The sequence below is a fragment of the Taudactylus pleione genome, unplaced genomic scaffold (genome assembly GCF_031769625.1).
Source record: "Taudactylus pleione unplaced genomic scaffold, aTauple2 ptg000026l, whole genome shotgun sequence".
Taxonomy (NCBI): Eukaryota; Metazoa; Chordata; class Amphibia; order Anura; family Myobatrachidae; genus Taudactylus; species Taudactylus pleione.
The window spans coordinates 12,202,310-12,225,360 of record NW_028284428.1 but is presented as its reverse complement, the minus strand read 5'-3'; the positions used below and the strand labels follow the sequence as shown (position 1 = coordinate 12,225,360).

At 41.8% G+C, this 23,051-nt stretch overlaps 1 protein-coding gene across 5 annotated transcripts in view; it reads left to right on the top strand.

The window, feature by feature from the left end:
- CDKL5 (cyclin dependent kinase like 5) overlaps positions 1-23,051 on the top strand; it is a 423,438-nt gene that overhangs the window by 150,853 nt on the left and 249,534 nt on the right. For all 5 annotated transcript variants that reach the window (XM_088451639.1, XM_088451641.1, XM_088451640.1 and 2 more), the window contains one exon: positions 6,682-6,851. In XM_088451639.1, the coding sequence (XP_088307765.1) occupies positions 6,788-6,851 (64 nt within the window). In that variant the 5' untranslated portion in view covers positions 6,682-6,787. The remainder of the gene's footprint in view (positions 1-6,681; positions 6,852-23,051) is intronic.

Here is a 23,051-nt window from a genome sequence, read left to right as displayed (position 1 = left end):
CGCTGCAGGGGGAAAGTAACTGCACTCAACACAGCAACCAGATGGAATAGGCAGGCAGAGGGACTTCAGGAGTGTGGAGAGGTAAGCTATCAACAATGTGCCAAAGTGAGAGTCCAGTCAGAGGGTTCAGCCTACTTCTCCTAGCTCGTCCTGGCCACGCCCCCGTGTACCTTGATTTTCAGAACACTCCGTGTACTCATCCAACTTGCGACTAGAATTGCGGAGATATCAATCTTAATACAGTCAGTTCTTTAAGCAGTTATACTTTCACCTTATTAATAAACTGACTTGTAGAAAAAAGAAACACCTCACTCCCAGTAATGCAGCTGATGCGTTTCATCTTAACACTTTTTCAGAGCATTGATAGCATGAATGGATACATTCAATTCACATAACTGAAATTTACAAATATGAGAGTCATAGGAGCATACTCTCTAAACTCTGTTAGATTATCTTCTTGCAGAAAAAAATCTAATTTTTGCATCCGTTGACTGAGATACATTGGTGTGCCTATCACAAATTCTCCATGGAAAGCCTGCATCCCACCATAACCAACTAGCTTCTATCATCACAAGGAGGAAAAATTGTCCCTCAGTCAATGTCATCTTACCTGTCAATGGAGAAACATATACATAAAACAAACATAATGTGGAAAACTAGCCGCATAACATCACAAAGCAACGAGAAACAGTTTTGATGTAGTGTTTACTGGGATGATACAGCTGTTCCACATAATTTGAGTTCATCTTTCCAACATTGAGTTTACTTTTGCTTAGTATATGAGATTAAGGCCCTCATTCAGAGCCGTACGCTCTGAGCAGAGCGCACGCTCTGAATGAGGGCCGCCCACCATAATTATGGAGCGTCCTCCTGGACGCTCGTATAGCTGTGGGTCACCACCCACAGCCTATACGAGCGTGCAGTTTGATGGCCGCGATGGTCTTGACCATCGCGACCATCGCCACTACGAGCCGGAGCCTGCGGTTGAGTTTTTCAACCGCAAGGCCTGGAGTGATTTTGGCTCTATCAGAGCCAAAATCACTCCCACTGACATCACTAGTGATGTCAGTGGGCCGGCTTCTGACGGTAGGCGTTCCCTTGGGAACACCCCCATCAGGGAGGCACGCCCCCGGAACGCCCACCAAAGGGGGCGTGCTGTCAATCAACATCGACAGCACGCCCCCTTTGATCAGACACAACGAGCGAAGGAAAGTCCTTCGCTCGTCGCGTCTGGCGCATGCGCACGATGGAGCTCCCGCCGTCGTGCGCATGCGCAGTTCACAACATCGACCCACTTGCGAGCGGACAGCCGCTTGCGAGTGGGTCTGAATCAGGCCCTAAGTTTTTGTTCTGTTTACCATCAATAACAAAGTTTATAAAGTCTTTCAGCTCATTGTTCTGTTTATGTGATTAAATCATTAAACCTCATATAAATTGTTTGTAAATATACCTCTTCTGATGGAAATATTATGTCATGGAATTTGTTTATTCTTCCTGGCTAAACAGACTAGCCTAATATATTTATTTTGTGTAGAATTTTGATATTTGCCCTGGTTAACCAGGCAAGCCCTGTATCTTTAGGCTTATAGTTCTTGTATAATATACGCAAAAATAGACAAACCCAACTCTCTGTGCACTCCAATAAATACCAAACTAGGAATGGAAGTCCTTAGTGGAGATGAAATGTGTCCAGTGGGATGAATGTAGTCAGAGTTCTTCTTACGTGGATACTTGTCAACAATAAAAAAAGGAGAAAAAAAACAGGATGGTGTAGTACATCAAAAACAAGTCCTTCTTATATATAAATGACAAATGACTTCTTCCCCTTAAATCCAAGTAGATATAAAAGGTATTTGTACCGTACTCACGTTAAAGTGCTACGGTAACCTCCTATCAAGGTATCTTTAACAGGGGAATCTTGTCACCAGTGAGTGTATTATCCTATAGTAGATTTCACCATCATGCAGTGTAAAAAGATGGAACGTAAAGAAGTGGGCATACCCCAACTCACATAGCAGAGTAGGTACATATGTACATAAAGGTTTATTTTGGATGTAGCATTCCCGTTCCTTAATGTAAACCCAAATGTTTCCTCCTTACATATCGGTGGGTAACATAAAGTGTGATGAAAACTCTCCGTCACAAATAATCCAACAAATTTATTTTGCATACAAAACATACAGGTACTGAGTAATCAATGAGCAAGGAGTAAAGATGGAATAATAGCAATAACCTGGGGTGGATGATAGGTCCGGTCTAGTCCACCGCAAGCCACTGAAGTCCAAGATCAAAGATACCTCTATGCCCTGCTGCCACCAACGTGTTTCGATGATCAGCGTTTGTCAAGGTGTGTATAGCAGGGCAAAAGAGCAGGTATTTATACCCCCATTGAACCCTCCTCCTTAGGGGGGCAGGGGAATACATATAAATGACATCCTTCAAATCACATATAAATGCATATATAACAACAAGTCCCAGACAGAGTGTCATAAAGCATGTGTGTAACATCTATCGATATTACATTTCATCTCCACTAAAGACTTCCATTCCTAGTTTGGTATTTATTGGAGTGCGCAGAGGGTTGGGTTTGTCTATTTTTGCGTATATTGAATTTGATTTGGGGGTTGGTGATCCCTCTACTGACATTTCCCTCCTTTGCAGCCCCTTGTGCACAGTTGCCCACCTTCATTTTCATTTTGTTCTATTTATAGTTCTTGTATGCTTTGTCTATGGCTTTATTGTACCAGATAAGTCCAGTTATTTGTTATTTTGTTGAATTCTCTAAAGTAGATATAATAGTTCACATTTATCACCTTATTGGTACAGCTGTATTCTGAGATCTCACAAATTAGTTACATAGTTTCACATTTAGGGCCGAATTCAATTAGAGGCGAAAAGCAGTGATCGTCGAAAACTCCATAGGCAAAAACAGGCGAAAAAATTTCTCCAGCAAAAGGTAGGAGAAAAGAAGTGCAAAATCCATATTTTGGGGTACAAATGTGGGGACTTGGTTCAGAACCCTTTTGGATACCCCCCTAATGACTAATTAGCCAAAAAAAAAAATTATCTTAATTCACCCCAAAAAAGATGTTATTTGTAGTGCAAAAATAATAAAAAGTGTTGGAAAATGGGAAAAAAGTAGGGGGCCAGGTACTCTGGTGGGCTTTAAGGTTAAGACAGGTGTTTTTTTAGAGCCACCAAAATATACTAGTACGATTTACATGTACCCCAAATTTAACTCTGGTTCTTATTTTTCCCCAAAGAACATTGCTTTCTTTCATTTTTCCACACATATGCATATAACAGCCCTTTGCAACAAAATAAGTTCACTAAATACTTTTATTAAGGCTACTACTACTCTATATTGATTCCCCGAATCCCTGAAGCTTTTTATGGGGTACAGACTGATTTCCCCCAAAAAATATGTCCTTTTCGCTAGTTTCGCTTTGTAAAGCCTCTTTCCATCTTCTAAGACAAGCATAATACAAATCATCAGAACCATAAACCAGTTAGGTATTCACAGCTGGAACCTTACCACCTCCTAACTGATTGTACAGCTTTCCATGAGAGGTAATTTCCCTCCACAGAGGAATAATCAGATGAGTCCTGAAACATGTACTGTATGTGAGTCTGAGACCTTTGTCTTTAGTACTCTTTGTAAGTTTGTTATGCCACTGTGTGTCACTTTTATACTGTAAGTGGTGTTTAGGGGTTTAATAAGAGTTTGTTCTGTGAATTTGCTAGATTTTAAGCCACTGTAAATAAAAATGTTTAATAACCTGGGTTACCTCAGGGCAATGCATGTGTTGCTTCCACCTAGCAACATATTGTAGTTAAAATTTGTAGAAATTATTGATAAATATTCAAAACAAATTAGAATTAGTATTTAAAAAAAAAAAAAAAAAATGTGATTTTGTGGTAATTTTGATGGAGGATTATACTGAGTTTAACGTACGCCTGTTTACGGACTATATATTGCATCTTTTGAGCGCATGCAAAATACGGGCGATGCAGAATCATACACATTTTGATTGTTTCTGTGTTCTCATGAGTTTTTCAGGCATATCATTTGCCCCTAGTATAGGGTAGGTGCAAGTATGTACTAATGATTGAATATTAGCAAACCATGTGTACATTTAGGGGCGGTTGAATGCATTCAATTCTGCATACAATTCTGCATATAGACCAATATATACACATTTTTCCTGTACACACATTGAGCGCCATTAAAGCAGCCACGGGGCACAGGTACTGTAGGAGGCGTGACCAAATCTGCCCGACAGGTCTATCCCCCCTCCGGGAAAAAAAAAGAAATACTATGCCCGGTGCTGGGAAGCGGCATTTTTCCCCTTCAACAACTGGCCCAGGCCCAACCGAGAGGCCCAGAAACGGGTAAACACTGCCCCCATCTCCCGCACGTATCTTTGACACATGCAGCTCTGCCTCAGGCACATTACTGTTACAAATTTTCTAATTGAACTTCTGAACATCCTGTTAGTTCAGTGATAGTTGGCAGCTGATTGGATTCACATCTCTCATGTCTGATTTCACAAACTCATTATGGAAGTGCTGTGGCTGAGTGTTTGCCAGTTGTAGCGACCAACCTCTGCCTACAGAAAGACACAGTGGCTTTGTGTTTCTCAGGAAAGGTTATAAAGTAATTTGTGTACCAGCGTGAGGAACTTCATTAGAAGATGTCAGAAATACTTGCCAGGTTGCATCGGCTGCTGAGTTTATTTCGCCCACTTGAAGAAGTGACTTTATACAGTTCCACTTTTAATAAACAGGGTCAACCACTACACCTATTTGTATTCTGCTTTAATAATGTTATTTTCATCTGGTGGCGGTACTTCACCATATACCCCCAAAAGAAATATGACACAATTTTGTATTTGGCAGAAAACCAGCACCATCGCTGACTCATCTAAATAGGAACGTGAATTTCTTTATGAGCGGACGCTTCACTAATAATTTGTGAAGTAATCATTTTCAATCCGACTGCAGAAATTCTGTTTTGTCATGACCATCTGTTGGAAAATCAAGTGTAAATGTTTTTCTCACTACGTAATTGAGTGATTTAAACAGCATTAACTCTAAATTCATAAAGTTTTTTAATTTGTTTTACACGTGCTTGAGCTCATTTCAATAATTACTAGTCAGTTTTTATTTCTCATTTGTTATTGGGTGCCACAAGCACAATATTAGGAAATGATGACCTAGACAATGATTTATGTAATGACTCATTGCATCTAGTGCTCAAAAAAGTTCCAGTGTTTCATGCTATTCGATAGCTCCTAACCGCGTTATTACATATTGCTCCCAAGTAGTGATTTACCTTTTTTAAATATGGTATCATGCTCTTACTGTTCATAATGTTACTGTAACTTTCCTAATGATAGTTAGCGTTAGTTTTTAAATTGAACTCCCCAAGCAAAATTTTAGCTCTCTCAGTGAGTGCTGAATAATTTTTTTTTCATTCTGTTTCAATCTGTTTTTAAACACCTACTGTACATTGGGGATAGGATTTATTTTTTGTAAAAAGGTTTAGAAACCGGCATAGGTGTCTCATTTGCACTGAGAAAATTACATGTCTCCATTTGGTTATTTGGCACGACTGAAGCAACATTAAGAAAGGACACATCTGTACATTACAATAGAATTCTCAGGAATCCAGCGATCTTACAGATTCAGGGCTACCTGGGATCAGCCTAAACTTCAGAATGACAAAATTCTAAAAAATATAACACTTGGGCCCTTTTTTTTATCAATAGCTACTATTCTTACCAGACAAAACATTTCTCACCATTTATCAAGCCCCACAGCTAGTCATGGTCATCACTGGCCATTGTCGGCGGTAGCCATTGCTAGGGTGTCCCAAAAACAGAAATAGAAGATCTTTCTTTTCAGCCTTCATAATAAATAGGTCCCCCAGATGTATTATCCATTTCCGACAGCAGCCGCAACCCTCATGGGTTTCTATGGGGGATGCGACGCTGTCAGAGTTGCCAAGCTCCGGAAAGATGGCACTGTGCCACTGTAACCTATTTGCTACACATCGCAGAACTAGCTGGGAGAGGTTTCTGGAGGAGGCCTCCCCGGCAATGGCCACTGCGCATGCGTGGTCTGACGTGGTCGCTTCACTTCCAGCATATTGCAGGGATGGACTCCTTTCGGAGCCACTGACCCTGTGGGTGCTCTTTAATACATCTGGGCTGTATGATCGCATACTGTGATCACGGACACTAATATCAAGTCTAAACAGATGAAAATACAATTATACAAAACACTTGTAAAAAGAAAAAAAATGTCCTAATCTTTAATTATTTTGGATCAAAAAGATATGAAGACATGTTTGTGACATACTGTACTGAAAAGATATAACAATTGCAACCTGTTTTATTTGCTGCATTACTTATTTTACTGGAAATATTTTGTTTGTGTGTCTCTATACTGTAATGCATCTGTAGCTGTATTGCATTCGAGGACAAACTACAGCTCCAAGCTATTATTGACTGACAAGTGGGCATACTTACTAATGTAGTTTTCATTGAACAATCACTATAGAGCCACTTGATGCCGATCCAATCACTATTAAATAATTGGACTGTTTGATTATACGTCTGTTTATAACCTCTCTTTATTGCAGCTTTCATTAATGGTAACTTTTTTCCTACCCTGCAGATTAAATGGCATGAGACTAGATGTAGACAAGTAACCAGTGAAGATTAGCCTCCCTCTATACATTCTGCCATGTTCGTGGCTATCATCAGAAGCTGTGTTTGTCTTCATGAAGATTCCTAATCTTGGTAATGTGATGAATAAATTTGAGGTCCTTGGAGTTGTAGGTGAAGGTAAGTTCTAATCAATTAATATATAATAAAATATGTGAATATAAACAAGGGCAAATCCTTATAAAAATTACTGGGGGATTAATTGATGGCATATGTAAATGTATGTAAAGATGACCATACACTGTCAGATAAATGTCACCATCATTGACATTGCTATACACTGGTGAGTATATCCAAGAACACATTATCACCTCTGTTGGGTATGCTGGAAAATGTTTCATGCCTGGCTGACCGATAACTGGTGCTCGGTTGCCGCCATACACTGTGCAGTGATTGACTCGTTCAGCCTATTTATCAGGCATTGCAGCAGTACAAGTAACATATCAGGATGGCAATAACACAGCAAAATCATTAGCAGATGCTTTATTCTTATAATAGAGCACTTTTTAAAATGCAATAATACTTTTAAGAAAATCTGCACTTTTAAAATAAATGAAAACTATTTTTACACTGCTCCCGTTTTATGTTGGTAATTGTGCAGCCCATTATTTTAATACATTGCTGCAATATGGAATTAATTTTATTGCTGATATAAGCTTAGTTATCCCCACAAAGGAGCACCTAATTATTTATACAGTAGGACCTCTTTGTTTATGGTGACAAAAATATAGTGGTTTTAATTTCTGCATTCATAACCTATTTATCTATGATTGGTTCGCTTGAACATAAAACATACCCATAAGCAGTTTACTTGTTTTGCAAAACGCTACTTGTGCTATTATTTTTTGGTTACTGCATTTAAAACCGTCAGGAAGACTACAGTGATCTCTAAAACACTAACAAATTGCCAGTGGGTACAAGCCCTTAATCTTCTGTTATATTCTTCTACAATAAAGATTCACGTCTGAGCATGTGAGAGGTTACCATGGAAATGTGCTGATTGGGTGCATGGCTATTTATGGTCCCACACAAATAAGGATTACTATCTAAAATTATTTTCTGAGATCATAAGAGGAAGAAAGGGAGAGAGAAACGTGAGAAAATAAACAAAATATCTGCATGCTGGGACATGCTTTGTTTTGTTTTGTGCTGTTTTTGACCTTTATATGGATTTGTAAACGTTAAATGATAAAAAATGAACAATGCTTAATTTATACACATATCTAGCCTTTTCCATATTCCATGTTGAACATTTGACTTCAACTGACAAGGTAGACAGAGACAGTGTTATTTCAAAGCTATTAATTAGGGACTTGACTGATCTTGACCTCTTTTTAATGCTCGCTGTTGGACTTGGACAGTCCATTTTCCCTGGAATCCACAGCTATTATTGCCTTATAATCATTATTTGTCCTGATCAAGATTCAGATAACCCAGATAAAACCATTTTCTTCTGTGTCTCCCTTAGCACGTATCCATGTTCCTATACTGAGTCCTTTAGTTGATTTACATAATGAAACCATTAATAGATATATGGGTACCTCTGTTGCCACCGCAACTTAGAAATGAGGCCTTTTATTGTACTTAGGGGTCTATGTATCAATAATCGCGGCAGCACAGAGCCCATCTCACCCAGGTCATGCCCCGTCCAAAAATATGATATGATAAAAAGGTGGTAACTCTCATTAAGACACACACAGAGACATGCAGAAGAGCCTGACAATTGTCATCAAAATGAGTTCATATTTTGCACATTGGGTTAAGTACCCACAAAATACATCCCTCCTGACTAGTGTATATGCGTCTTTATTGTGGTCTCCATGAGTTGAATTTGTGTGAACGTGTCCTTACTGTACTCAGTCAACTCTTGCATTCCCCCTTCCCTGATCTGCCTCTCTAAGCTGAAGACATATTTACCTACTTTCTGAGTTTTTCTGGTTTTCCTCTCCCGGAGGAGATGCAGGTGGGCGGCAATGGGGGAGGGGTAAAGCCAGACTATACATGCCATTAAGCCCCACCCCTCACTGTAAAATGCAGTGAATCACACATATTTAAAGAATTGCATCATTAGGCCCCTCCCTCTACTTGCGGATTGCAAATCCTCGGGAAAATACTCCCCATTTTGCCCGCTTCACTAGGAAATGGGTGGGATGTGGGAGAAGTGTCCACTCTTCCGGAAGTGCGGGGGCCAACCGAAAACTCAGTAGTTTCCCACAGGTTCCTGTAGAGTAGACAAGTATGGCTTAAGGTGACTTAAGTGTAACATGCAACCAAATCTGCATATGGCTATATGCGCACAAACTTACAGTGCAAACAAAACAGAAAAATGGGCACCAAAAATACATTCTCAACCAACATCAGCCTCTTACTCCGTGTGTAGGCTCAAAAACATATGTACCATAGCTGTGTAACATACTCATGCACTGAAGTGTTTGACATATGTCTTTTACAGCTATAAGGCGTTATGTAAATAGAAGCAATCTTTAAAATATATGCATACAACCCTATCATTGAAGAAAACAGCTTGATATTTACCAAAGGAGATAGTAAATAAATATTTGATGTAATTATTATTTAGAATTTTTTCTATAAAAAAGACCATTCTAGTTAGCTTTGATGTTTGCACATATTTTTTTTAGAATTATAAGGACATGTTTTCCAGGGAAATAAGTTTGCTGTAGAATATATAACCCTTAGGGTTCAGCTCATGAATTTCAACTAAATTTCTTGTAATCATTTGGAATAATCTTAAAACACCAGCCTGTACAAATTTGGAATTCATTATCTCACATAATTGGAATTGCAGAGTAACTGATATAGTTAGTATATATAAGACACATACTGATCTCATAGGGGAACTACTTGCATGGTCTTGTACACGCTGCCTTACATAATACAAGCTGCCGTTTATAAAAGAGGTACTAGTCATTTTCATACATCGGGGCCAATTGCCAAGTGGTCTAATCGTCATGAGTGCCTCTATCCTGGCCATTTAAAGAATTAAGAGTGGATGGGGCTGACATAGCATATAGATAAGTGCTAGAGCTCACTGTTCTTCTAAGCCAAAAGAGCTTCATCTGTACATGTAAATGTTCCCATACACACAACTTGACTAGATGACTTTTTATATTTGCCATTGTTCTGTTATGAATTTCAGGTAAAGAAATACAATTGTTGCAGTGTTCTTCACTAGAATTACTCATAGGAATCTGCTGTGCAGAGATAAAAATATCTTCTTCCAGAATTACAGCTTCATCTGCAATGTCTTCGATTCTGCAAAGGCGTGTGAATGGTATTAGTAGCTGAATTATGTATAGCATCATGCACATGTAGGGGTAATACATAGGCTGATCTGGCCTATGTTGCAGCATACAGAAAGCATTCATAAGAGGGAGAGTGTACCAGTGGAGTAAGGGGACCCAGGAATTTCTATTTGTATCAGTCTTTTTTAATAAGTTACTATTGTTATTGGAGGGGAAAATATGTATTTCTGCAGATGATATTTAGCAGGATTGACACACAGGTGGAGATATGTGGTCCAAATTTGAGTCCTGGCCTATACTTAGATTAGATGAATGGGCAGGGATGTGGCAATAAAACCGAATATTCAGGGGAAATTAGAGTAAGAATGACTTTACCAAATGGGTAGTAGATTGGTGGAATAGTTTTCTAACATGGAGGTGGATAGATGTTAAGCATGCGTGGACCATATAGATGTTAAGCATGCTTGGACCATATACCGTATAAGCGTATTCTAAGTCTGGGAAAAAGCTAAATATTAAATAGGCTCAGTGACTTTTAGGAATAGAAATCAACAAACTAAATGGGTAATTTGGTTGTATTTGCCCTCTAATTCTATGGTCATATCTTTCTTCAATAGCACATACAAAGTTGTGAATGGATATAATCTGTAGACTGAGATGCTATTCAAATGTGTTCAGCAAATATTTATCTGCTTTGCCTATTGGTCAGTTTAACATTTCAGAGCCTACCAGAGGGCAAGGTACAGTAGGAGTTTGATGGCAAGAAGGAAGTATCCCAAATATGGGTAACCACCGATATGCAAAATAAATAAAAGTCTTCTTAAGTGCTTATCCTGTTCCCCTTCTATATATATATATATATATTGCTGTAATATAAAGTGTAGAATGCAATTTGTCGCATTTTGCATACACTCAGTAAAACCTTTAGTGCCCTCCCCCATATACAGAAAACACAGGAATCTCCATCAGTCCTAATGTAAAGACTTTTTTTTTGTAATGCAGCCCCTCGCTGCGGAGGGCGATTGAGGCTCATCCTCTGCAATCTGTATATCCGGGGGATGAGCGCCACTCGTTCTCTGCAGTGAAGGGGTTAAAGCAGCACATATCCTAAATGAGTGCAACTGAAAATATGCAGAAATTCTAAGTCAGGCACGTACTATATTTTTAGAGTATTTTGCTTTAGTTTAATTACTTGTACTGTGATGCACTTAGATGTAGGCCTATTCTCCAGGTCCTATAGGGTACAAAGCTGTTCTGATTCCTTTCACAGGCCTGTAGGTGGAACATTTGTCACATTTGATTAGTACCATACTGTAGTCTAGAGTAAGTTCATTAGTCAGTTGCAGGTCAAGAGGTAAAGACAGTAACAGAAATGGAATCTCATAGACTTAATCCAGTCCATCTGTTAATGGTGCACATAATTTTTATTAGGACTACAGGCAATACATCAGACTATTCTAATGCTGGCCATTCACCTGCACGATTTTGCACTGATTGCCCGATTTTCGATGAGTCTTACGATGGATCCTGTGGAAATCGTGTATTTTTGGAGTAAGACACAATCCGATGCGCGCTCCCGCAGCTCCTAAAACGGATCGTATGATCAGATGTGCAGCCCATATGTTCCAACGTATTGTGTGCAGATCGTACCGTTTATTTTGTGCATGCGATCCATCGTGCGTCCATTCATGTAATTTCAATGTGAGGCACATGATCGATCGCATGACAGATCGTGTGCTAAGAAAAACAGATATACCGCTGGGACTGCCAGGGAGCTCTGGGGAGTCGGATGGTGTATCTGATCTGATGCTGGTCACGCAGGTGTATGGCCAGCGTAACCGTATTTGCACATTTTATTTATTTTTTTGCTTTAAATATTTTTATTTGAAGCAATAGAATCAATAGCACACAGAACATATCAGCATAATTCCAATAAAATCAGAATAACATACAGCATAAAATATATGTATTTTGTTGTTGCTAATTTTTTTTTAAACACTTGTTTATCCTTTCTACTTTTTAGAAAGCGTGAGGGCAATATGAATAATGAAATTTCTGGGTTTTTTTCCAGGATGTGCATGGTTTTTATGTTACCTTTCCTGCTAATAGTGTGTATGGGGTGTGGTATGAAAAGACAACATTCAGAATGTCGACATGGTTAAAATGTTGACATGTTCATAATGTAAACATTTAACATGTCAACACCGGTATATTGACGTACAGTTTTGTACTTATTTTAGCCTAACTTTAACCCCTAAGCCTAACTCTAACCCCTAACTCTAAATCTAAAGCACACCCGAAAAATAAGCCAAAAACTGTATACTGACATTCTGGTGTCGACATGTTACAGTTGACAGTATGAACATGTCAACATTTTAACCATGTAGACATTTATATTGCTGTCGACATTCAGAACCTGTCGACATACTGATTGTTAACAGTCTGACCGGATCCCATGTATACACCTATCCGAATTCACAGTCCTAAGTATGTGATGGTGTTTGCTAGTGTACACCGGTCGGCCTCAGTCTGTCCTGCATACATACAAAACATATACAAAGCATATTCAAAGGCATAACATAAAATCAATTTGCAGATTTACCACTTGGCCTCATAATAAAGGCTGTATAGCTTGTGTTTTATGAGACTTACCAACATTGTAAGTCTGACAATACTGTTGCGGACTGGATGTTAATGCCAGGAATGTGAATGTCAAGGTAATCCAGTCCTGGTGTACAGCAGAAATCATTACTCCTTTGCTCATGTGTATTGTCCCACTCCCACAGTGTACATGAGCAAACTGTAGGAGCAAGACCTAGGGAACTATCTGGGGACCATCCAGTGATTTACAGAGATTGTCTGTTTGCAAGCTACAACCAGAAAAAAATAGGAGGCCCAAATTGGAGTGTTGCAATATCCTTTGACTCGTCAGCAGAAACTATATATATATTTTTATATACTGTAGGTATGTTTGAGATTTAATCTTTGTGTAGTGAGTTGAAGATAGCAACAAAGCTGGATTAAGCGATAGAATATTGAGGTGAAGAGAGGAAATGTATACTTGGTAAGCCTTCTGGCAGAAATTTGTTATGTTGTAATCTTAAAGAGAAGCTCGGATACGGCAGGAGGGACCAACAGCAACAGTAAAGCTGGCCATACACACTACAATTATCGGGGCGATCCGCCCGATATCCGCGGATTGCCCCGATAATTGTAGAGTGTGTGCGGGCGACCGAGGGTTAAATATTGCTCGGTCGGGCATGCCGGATTGTCCAGCATGCCCGTCTGATGCGATATTTAACAGGTAAACTGTCGGCCGCATCAGGCAGTGTATGCCTAGCCACGGCTGACAGACAGATATTTCCTGTGTTCCTTCCCATGGAAGGAACAGGGAAATGTCTCCTCCCCCGGGGGCGGAGCGCAGATGTCGGGCTGATACACTGAGATCTCTCACAGTGTATGCCGCGGACATCTGCGGCTGGCAGGCTGCCAGATAAAATGTCTGTCGGTCTGACAGACATTTTATCTGGACGTGTATGCCCAGCTTTAGTGACTGAGGGCCTGATTCAGAGCCGCTCGTAAGCGGCCGCTCGTTCGCACTGAGCGATGTTCGCACAACTGCGCATGCGTACGGATTGTATTACGCATGCGCGAATCAGTCAGTGCGGCCGAAACTCGTTTGTTCGCAAAATAGCGAATGTCTGCTATTTTGAGTGACAGGAGGAGGCGTATGTGGGTGGTAACAGGGGAGGGTGCTTGAAAACGGGGAGTGGAATTCAGAACGCAGGCGTGCTTAAAGGTCAAAACGGGCGTTTTATGGGTGTGCATAATTAATACAGCAGCGTCAGCGACCACGTCACTTGGTTTTTTTTTTAGTCAGAACTACTCGCAAAATAGCGGTTGAAAAAAACCAACCACAAGAATAGCGAGCAGTTCATATGCTGGTCGATGTACTCGATTAATCTAATAAATAGCAAACATTTTTAAAAATTTCGACCGCAAGTTTTGCTCGCTTGTTCAGACTTAGAGGCGGGAACAGACCGCAAAGTGCGAACGGTTTATTTGAATAGCCACCCCTTTTTTTTAAACGAACGACTGCAAATAGTGAGCGGCTCTGAATCAGGCCCTGAGTGTAGATGCAAAAAGATATTAACAGAGGCTTCTAGCAAAATAGCAACAGCTACAGCTTTCATACAAGGGAAAATGTTTGCACTATAGGATCAAATAGTTTACTGTAGTAAACCATAGGATAATTAACATCATTATTTGTGCAAAAGGAACCCTTTCAGGATAGAGTAAAAGGTTTTGTGTAATTTGGTAATCCTAAAGCTGGAGCACTGGAAAATTCACGTTTAAAGGTACAAAATGCTTTTTCAATTAAGTGTTCAGGTTCAATTAACTAAGTCACATTTTTCAAGGATGTAATTATTGAAGGACAGCACACTATCCTCTATCAACAACAGCATACTATGGGCCTGATTCAGCACGGATCGCAAGTCTGCAATCGCACGCACCCGCTCGCTGCGAAAATATGCAAATGAATGCGATTGCAGAACTATACCAAGATGCTCTCCAGCTTATAAAGCCGCCCACTTCCCAATACATACACCCGCAAGTGAGAGAAAACATCGGTAAAATCGAGCAAAATCGGACCCACACACATAGATGTGGTTGAGCTTGACATGCCTCACAACCTGCGGAGCTTCCTGTCGCCATGCAGAGCTCTGGCTGCGTATGCCATCGCTTCGGGCTTAATTATGCTGGACCCTGTAAAGGCATTCAAATGCACAGGCACGGCTGTGTTCCTTTGACCACGCCCAAACGGCACTTGCTCTCAATCATTTCTTTGTGTATCCTCTGCGTTCGCAATCGCATTGGCTGGTTTGCGCATGCGCAATGTGTTGCATACGCATGCGCAGAATGCAAACATTGACCGGGTGCGTGCGAACGAAGACCAACGACCGAAGCTGAATCACGCCCTATGATAGGAAAAATGCATGTCTAGTTTGAGGACCTGGGATCGTTGTCTTATACCCAGGTAATGATTCTAGATAGGAGGAATGAGGGTGGTGGGGGCTGGACTGCACGCCCTAATTTTAAACTTAATAAGAGATGCTACCATGCTGAGACTTGTAGTGCGATGTAGAAAAAAAAGAAAATGCAGATGCACTCTCTAAGCACTAAGAATAGTGATAGTCAAAACGGGATGTAATTAATATCCCGACGATCAGGCTGCCAGAATCCTGGCTCCGGAATCCCGATCAGTGAGAGAACACCGACTGTGCATGCCGATGCCGAAAACCCGGCAGCCGGCATCCCGATTGTAAGAAGACTGGGGCAAGGTAAGTATCAGTCACGAGGAGGGGTTAGGTTTAGGCACCCCAGAAAGTGGCAAACGCAGGATATCTAGAGGGGGTTTCCAAATGCTTGATTTTAGAGCGAATGTGGCCAGTCCATGAAGAGGGCAGAATTAGTACTCAAACAGTTTTATTATGAGTCATACAAAGTGTATTGTGTGTGTCGGGGAGGGGGGTTTCCAGGCAGATGGATGCCCCCCTGCGTTTGCCTATGCCAGGGGGACTTAGGATTAGGCTCCAAATAGGGGGGTTTGGTTCAGGCACCACTAGAGGGAGGTTAGGGTTTGGCACTAAGGGGGGAGGGTTAGGCACTTACCGGGAGGGTTAGGGTGCAGGGTAGGGAGGGTTAGTATGAGGGTACAAAATAGGAGGGTTAGGGTTATGGTGTAAATAGGACAGAGGAACATTACTTCCTGTTCCCCTGTTGGGATTCGAGCCATCGGGATGCCGCTGTCAGTGTATTGACAGCCGGCATCTCCTCCGTCGGTATTTCATACCGATTCCGTCAAAACAATGATGGTAAACTCTACAATTGACATGGAGTGTAAATGAGGTTCTTGGCGCATGTTTGGCCAAAAATGTGTGCCCATCTACCACGTCAAGGTGAACCTCATCAGGTGGGTCCCTAAAATCCCTAATACTATTACTAGATCATTATGTCACTTTATCAAGGACTTACCATAATAGTGCCCATTTGAATATGTATACAGCAGGAATCTGCGCTGATTAAAATCACCTTAGAGAAATTTGGAGAGGTGCTAGTACCAGGCAGAATAAGACCCTACATTCAAATGAATTTTATATACACAAGTACAGAGGAAAGGGTGTGGGATTGGGGAGGAAGGAGCTGGACTGCACACCTCAATTTTAAACATAATAAGAGGCGCTACCATGCTGAGACTTGTAGTGCCATGCAGGAAAAGAAAATGCAGGTGCACACTCTAACCAGTGGTTCCCAAACTTTATTGAACCATGGCACCCTAGGGTATCAGCATTTTTTTTACGGCACCCCTAAGCCAAAGAGTTTTAAATTACTGAAATTGTGTGCACCTGTCATCTTTAAATTCAGTTATGTGGTGGTGGACAGGGTTCCCCTACTGTTTGTCCACATATTTTATGATTGGCAGCCACCAGCACTTGTTTTTCCTATCACATTGATCATAAATAATTTGATTTGTTCCTGGACCTCTAACCTGCAGCACCACAGTTTGGGAACCTCTGCTCTAAGCACTAACTGGCCACAAATGCAAATTTTGCTTAGAAACATTGTGACCATCTAGAACTGGAGTTGTAAGCAAGAACAGAGAATCAGTTTAAAGCTGCATACACACTAGACGATATTTGAAAAGAATGCTGATAACGACACATCATTACATCATTTAGTTTTATTGTCCAGTGTGTACGCACTATATCGTTAGCGTTGCACGCTTCCGTGGGTCGTTTGCAAGGTCTTCTGTCATCGATACTTGCAGCACAATTTAATAAATCTCGACTAGGTGCATATTGTCTGGTGTGTACGATACGAACAAGTCAAGACGAACGAAATGGACGTCATCACAGCCACTCCCTGGACACTCCCAATCGCCATTTTCTGCACTGAAGACGGTTATCGCAGGCTGGATATAAGGAGCTGCTACCTGGCTGCATCATTCAGCAAATATTGGTAGGTACACTGCTGCCTATCCACCCAATTTACTGCCCCACACCACATAGGTCAGGTACCCTTCCCTGACCGGTTTTACATGTACAGTGGACGCTTAAAGAAACCCTGCTACAGCAACCGAAGTCCACCGAGCTATGTCCTCGGTGTGGGAGGACAAATCTGACACTACTTCATGCGCTTTGTGGTATGCTTTTCCTCCGGAAAAAATTATGCAGGGCACAGCATGGAAAGGCAACCCACTCTATCTTATCCACACGCAGGTTTATGGCTGTGTGGAATATCCTGAAGTGATTGCTGAGGATGCCAAACGCGTTCTCCACTATACGATGTGCCCTAGAAAGCCGATGGTTGAAAATACACTTCTCCTTGTTCAGCCCCCTTTGCGCATACGGCTTTATGATGTGCTCATGCAGTGCAAAGGCCTCATCTGCAACGAATACAAAATTTAGCCCATACTTGCTTTCCTCAACAGTTGGTAGCTTTAGGGTTTTTGAGATGAACCTTTCGTAAAAAAGTGCCTCCCTGAAGGACCATGCATCAGAGGCACGGCCATTCTTGCAAATGTCCACAAATATAAATTCATAGTTTGCATTGATGATGGCCATCATGACAATGATGAACAATCCTTTATTAATTATAAGTGTCATGTTTAGCGTCCTGGAGTCCCCTACTGAGGGGCTGGAAGTGGTGGTCCCAGGTCAAAGAAGGAGTCAGGAGCGAGGGGCCTGGATGTTCAGTCTCCTTGTCCACAAGCATCGGAAGTTGGCGAGACCTGACCTAGGGTGCGGAGTCTAACCTGCAGGGAGGTGTTCACCAGTGACCCCTCCAAGCAGGATATGGGTTTCAGCTGGACCCGGCAAGCAGGTCGTTGTCCCCAGGTCAGGGATCCGATGCGATTGGGAATCCCTGGGCTTTAGCCCACTGCAAATATAATCTCTGTACCACTAGTACAGAGAAGCACAATAGAGATGTTTCCTGAAGAGGTGCTGTGGCAGACCAGAGAAATGAAATCCACTGAATAGTATGTTCTGCAGCTAATACTGGGGAATGAGGATATGCTGCTGAATCGAGGAGGAGGATTTGTACTTGTACACCACTGTGCATACCGAGTACACTGGCAAAAGCTATTCTGGTGCACTGCTGCACCAAAAGGTTGCACCTGGAGTTGTACACAGACAAAGATAAGAATATGGCACTTGTAAATATTACTCAGGCAAAGGCACTTGAATTAGCACACACAGGCAAGGTATTCTGTAGCACTGCTGTACAAGGATAAGGCTTTTATAAATAGCAAACAGGAGAAAGGTGTTCTATCACACTGCTGCAACAAGGATATGGCACTTTGTAAATAATACACAGGAAAAGGCACTTGAATTAGCACACACAGGCAAGGTGTTCTGTAGCACTGCTGTACAAGGATATGGCACTTTGTAAATAATACACTAGGACTCAGTACATAGGAGATGTACAGAGCATATACTGGGAAGAGTCTCTGGAAGATTGCATGTGTAGCTTGGATGAAGCAAAAAGCAACCATCTGGGAATAACGAAGTTGATCAGGCAATTCCCTGTTCACCTGCAGTCCTGTTTATACCCCCAGGTAGCTGTCCATTGGATGAGCAAGTCAGCTGAGAACTGACACAGCTACCACTGGATAAGGATCTATCAGGTGATTCAGCCAAGATGGCTGCGCCCATGACCATCGCCGCAGGAACTCCAATATGGAGGATTGCGTGACAGTCACCTGGGCCCCGGGTAGAATACTCAGCAAAGTCACCTACCGCTGCACCTGATGTCTCACTGCTCTTGCTAATGAGGGGAAGCCGGTGCTGCGTTAAGTAACAGCCAATCCCAGGCAGAATCCTGACAATAAGGATCCACTGTTGGCAGGTGGGGTTATCCACACATGTTTACCATCAATAGCTCCCTCACAGTTAGGGAAATTCCCCAGTGATTCGAACTCCTTAGCAATACTTTTCCATTCCTCCACATTTGAAGGGAACTATAATGAAAAAACAAACAAAATTAAATACATGAATCTTAACTAACTTTATTATTTTACAGACATTTAGGCCAGACCTGGATCTAGACAATGCCACCAATGACCCAATAGAAGTCGAGGAAAGTGAGGTGAAAATCTGTACACCTCAGCCACCCATCAAAGGATGACACCCCAAAAAAACAGCACTGCAATGGCCTCAACTGAACACTTTTTAAAGCATGCAGAAGAGGTTCTTCAGAAACCACCTAACAGATTTGACATCTTTGGGTCTCATGTAGCTAGCCAAATGAGAGAAATTGACCCAACACAACACCTCCACTTTCAATGTTTGGTATACGATGCTATGGTATGTGGTCTCAGTTGTAAGGTATCTGAGCAATGTGTCATAGTGTCACAAGAGGCAAGACACCCCCCTACTACACCGACCTATCCCTCCAGCAATGTTCAAAACCCTCAGCAGCCAGCCACCAATCCAGTCACCACTATCAGTGCTTACAAACCACCAACCCAACAGCACCCGCGCCTATATTCCACACGCACTTCAAGTGGAATTTACTCAGCAATGCTGAGTGCACAATTTTCTTTTGATGAAGACAAGAGTTTTTATAATTTATCATTTGTTTTTATCCAGGTTTCATGCTGTGTTTTATTAAAAAAAAATGACTATACAGTGTTTTCATCAACATAATTTTTACACTTGTTTGTGTACGATTCAATACAAAAACCATTTAAAAAGAAAACTTGTGTTGCTTTTTTAATTGCACAGTGGGCAACACCATATTGGTGGACATCAGTGTTGGGTGGCACACATTGGTATACACACATTGGTAGAAAGCAGCATACACACATTGGTGGGCAGCAGTAACATTTTAGGGGGCACACATTGGTGGGCAGCAGCATATACCATTGGTGGACAGCAGTAGGGGGCATGCATTGGTGGGCAGTAGCATATACCATTGATGGGCATCAAATATTTTCTCACCTTAAAGTACTGCTGCATGAGGACAGTAAAGATAGCTTTGCAGGTCTCTGGGATAATGAGACCCAAACCTTGAGAGGATATAAGGGAGCCATACTTCATGTCTGCCAGGGATTTGCCAGGTGCCAGGAAACGCTGGGTTGCTATCAGCCTCTCCTCAGCAGGTATGGCCTTCCGCATCCTGGTATCCTGACTCTGGATGTAGGGCATCACCAGACTCAGCAACTCCTGGAAGGTGGCGTCATCCATACGCAGAAAGTTGCGGAACTCTCCCTATGAGTTAACACCATAGCCTTATGATGCCATAACTCGATAACAAAAAGGATCCATCACAAGAGAAAGTAGTAAACACATTTTGTTAAGGCAAGCCAAAAACAAAGCAGAGCAATCTAGTAGTGTAACAGCGTTCAGCAGGTATAAACCTAGCCAAACTAGCCACAGAGCATAAATGCAAAGAGTAAAATAGCCGCCGCCTATTTATCCCCTCCTGAAAGTCCTGCCCACTCCTTCCTGTAACACCTGCCCAGTATTTAAAATAGCCAGAAAACCAACAATATGGAAATCTCAAATGATGAACGATATATAGTTTGATCATTTGTGAAATCGCTCAGTGTGTACGCACTATATCGTTTGTCCGGGACTGCGGGAAGTTCAAGGGAATTGTTAGCCAATATCGTTCTTGGTGTATGTCGTTTAGTGTGTACCCAGCTTTACATGTCTTTAGAGACTGTAAAAAGAGAAGTACTTTATCTACGGATCATGGTAGTAGGATGGGCAAGATCATCCATGTAGTTATTCAAGATCTGGCAAAAGATGGTGGGGCATTTACAAAATCCTTACTCTCAGGAAGTTGGGAGTATTGTCTTTAGTGAAGTAGTGACATAGGGGTCCATGTACTAAACCTCCACTTTTCGTGGAGAAAAAGCCTCATGTCGGTCTGGTTATTTTGTAGATCCAGCTCGGGACCCTTAGGTCTGACTGAAGTGCTTAGGACACAAGGTGGCTTGATGAAATTATGGCTCATGGGTATGAACAGGAGCCAGGTGCACTAGTGCCAATGTAGGAACCACAGACTAGCTATATACAAGGATACTAGACTCGAACCGGGGTGAACAGACCAGGTTCCCTGGGCAACCCCTCGTCTAGTGACCTGTGAAGGCCAGGAAGACCAGAAATATACTCCAGTGACAAGGCTGACCCCCAGAACTCAGAATAGTATAGTACTGGTAGATAGGAACTCAGAACTCAAGCCAGGAATTGGAGTCTTCTGTAGTCAGAGTACAACTTGCGAAAGCTGAAACTCTGGCACAGCTCTGACGCAAGACCTGGAACTGAAACCAGTGAGGAACTCAGAAACTGAGAGTCAGGATAGGTAATACAGCTACTGAACACCAAGGAAAGCCAATACAAGTCAGCACAATATATAATTTGTGGGGTAGGTGCGCCTCTCAACCAATCGATATAAATCTATTTCAAACTGGCAGCTCCAAAAAGCAGGATCTACTACCTGCTAAAAATAAGAATCTATACAAAGATGAAGCACTTATACTATTGATACAAAGTTTGATGAAGCGCTTGTTTGAAAGAAACACAGATGATAATAAAATGTATTTTAATAAAACAATTATACAAGGTATATAATGATACAATATAAAATATATGTTCGTTTCAGTGCTTATAATTTGCTTCTGAGCTCTGTAAATAAATTCAGGTATTCCCAATGTATTGCGGCAGTCTTTTAGACGGTGGGTGGACGTATATCTGACAGAGCTATCAATTCTCTCCTTGACGTGTTTCTCCGGGTATTTGGGTCCCGGTTTCTTCAGAAGGTATAGGACTGCAGCAATATAATGGGAATTGACAGAAACAAAGGGATGGGAAAACCCGCGCTAGGATTCTAAGGGGTTCGTATATGGTTCATGCTTGCTGCGGACCTTAATGGGAATACCCTTTACCCACTATAGAACAATAAGTACAGTATCAGATTAGGTCGGCGCTACACTGGTGCGATGGAAAGATTTTAATTAAATCCAATAGGGATAGATACACTATATAAATAGATATGGATCAGTGCTACATCTAATCAGTGCTGCACTCAATGTGATAGAGATGGAAATAAATATGCTACACAGACTAATATAATCCAATATGCTTGGTATATATTTATTGTAAAAATCAGGGTCACAGATGCCCTTATATGTTGATTTTTAGAAGTGCACTGTTATGAGTGAATATAGATACCAATAAAGGAACTAGGACTATAGGTATCGATAGGGTATTGGTCTCAGAGTCAATGTTCTGGGTGTATGATAGGTAATCTATAGTATTTATGAAAATGGTGGACTGTTTATAGTCACCAATGGTCTCTCTGATATATAGATGGTAAATGTCTGGTGGTGTACGCGGGGTGTTGAAAGAATGTGTCTGGCGGGGCGGCGTCCCGTATCCCCCAGGTGCACAAACTTACCCTCAGCATCCTTTTCCGCTCACCTCCGGGTGGGCGACATCCACTTCTTCGGTCTTCTGTCTTCCGGTCCCTCGTTCCGCTATGTCTGTCAGTGCGTGTGGATACACGCGCTGACTGGGAAGCAGAGTCCTCACCGTTGGTCTGCGAGACTTCCGGGTAGTGAACTCTCGCGAGATCGTGCACTTCCCCGGGCTCAGCAGTTCTGTAGCGGTGGCTCAACTCGGTGCCGCGAGGAGACGACAGGAGTTGGACTCGACAATGTGTATAGTTGTCTTGGATGAAACAGCAAGTGTCCTCCCAACGCGTATCGGCTATGCAGCCTTCCACATTGTCGAGTCCAACTCCTGAAGTCTCCTCGCGGCGCTAAGACCCGGATTTGTGAGACCTCTCCAGCTTCGCCTGCTATTGTTGTGAAGCAGGAGGCGGATACCACAGTTGTTGCTAAGAATAGTCCCGCTGAGAAGAGTGAACGCTAAGTCACCTGCACAGACACATTTCATGCTGACTGCACTGTGGACTAACTTCTGTAGAGCTGCAGCAGAGAGGATTTTTTGTATTGTCCACTATGATGTAGCTAGACCAGTGTTGG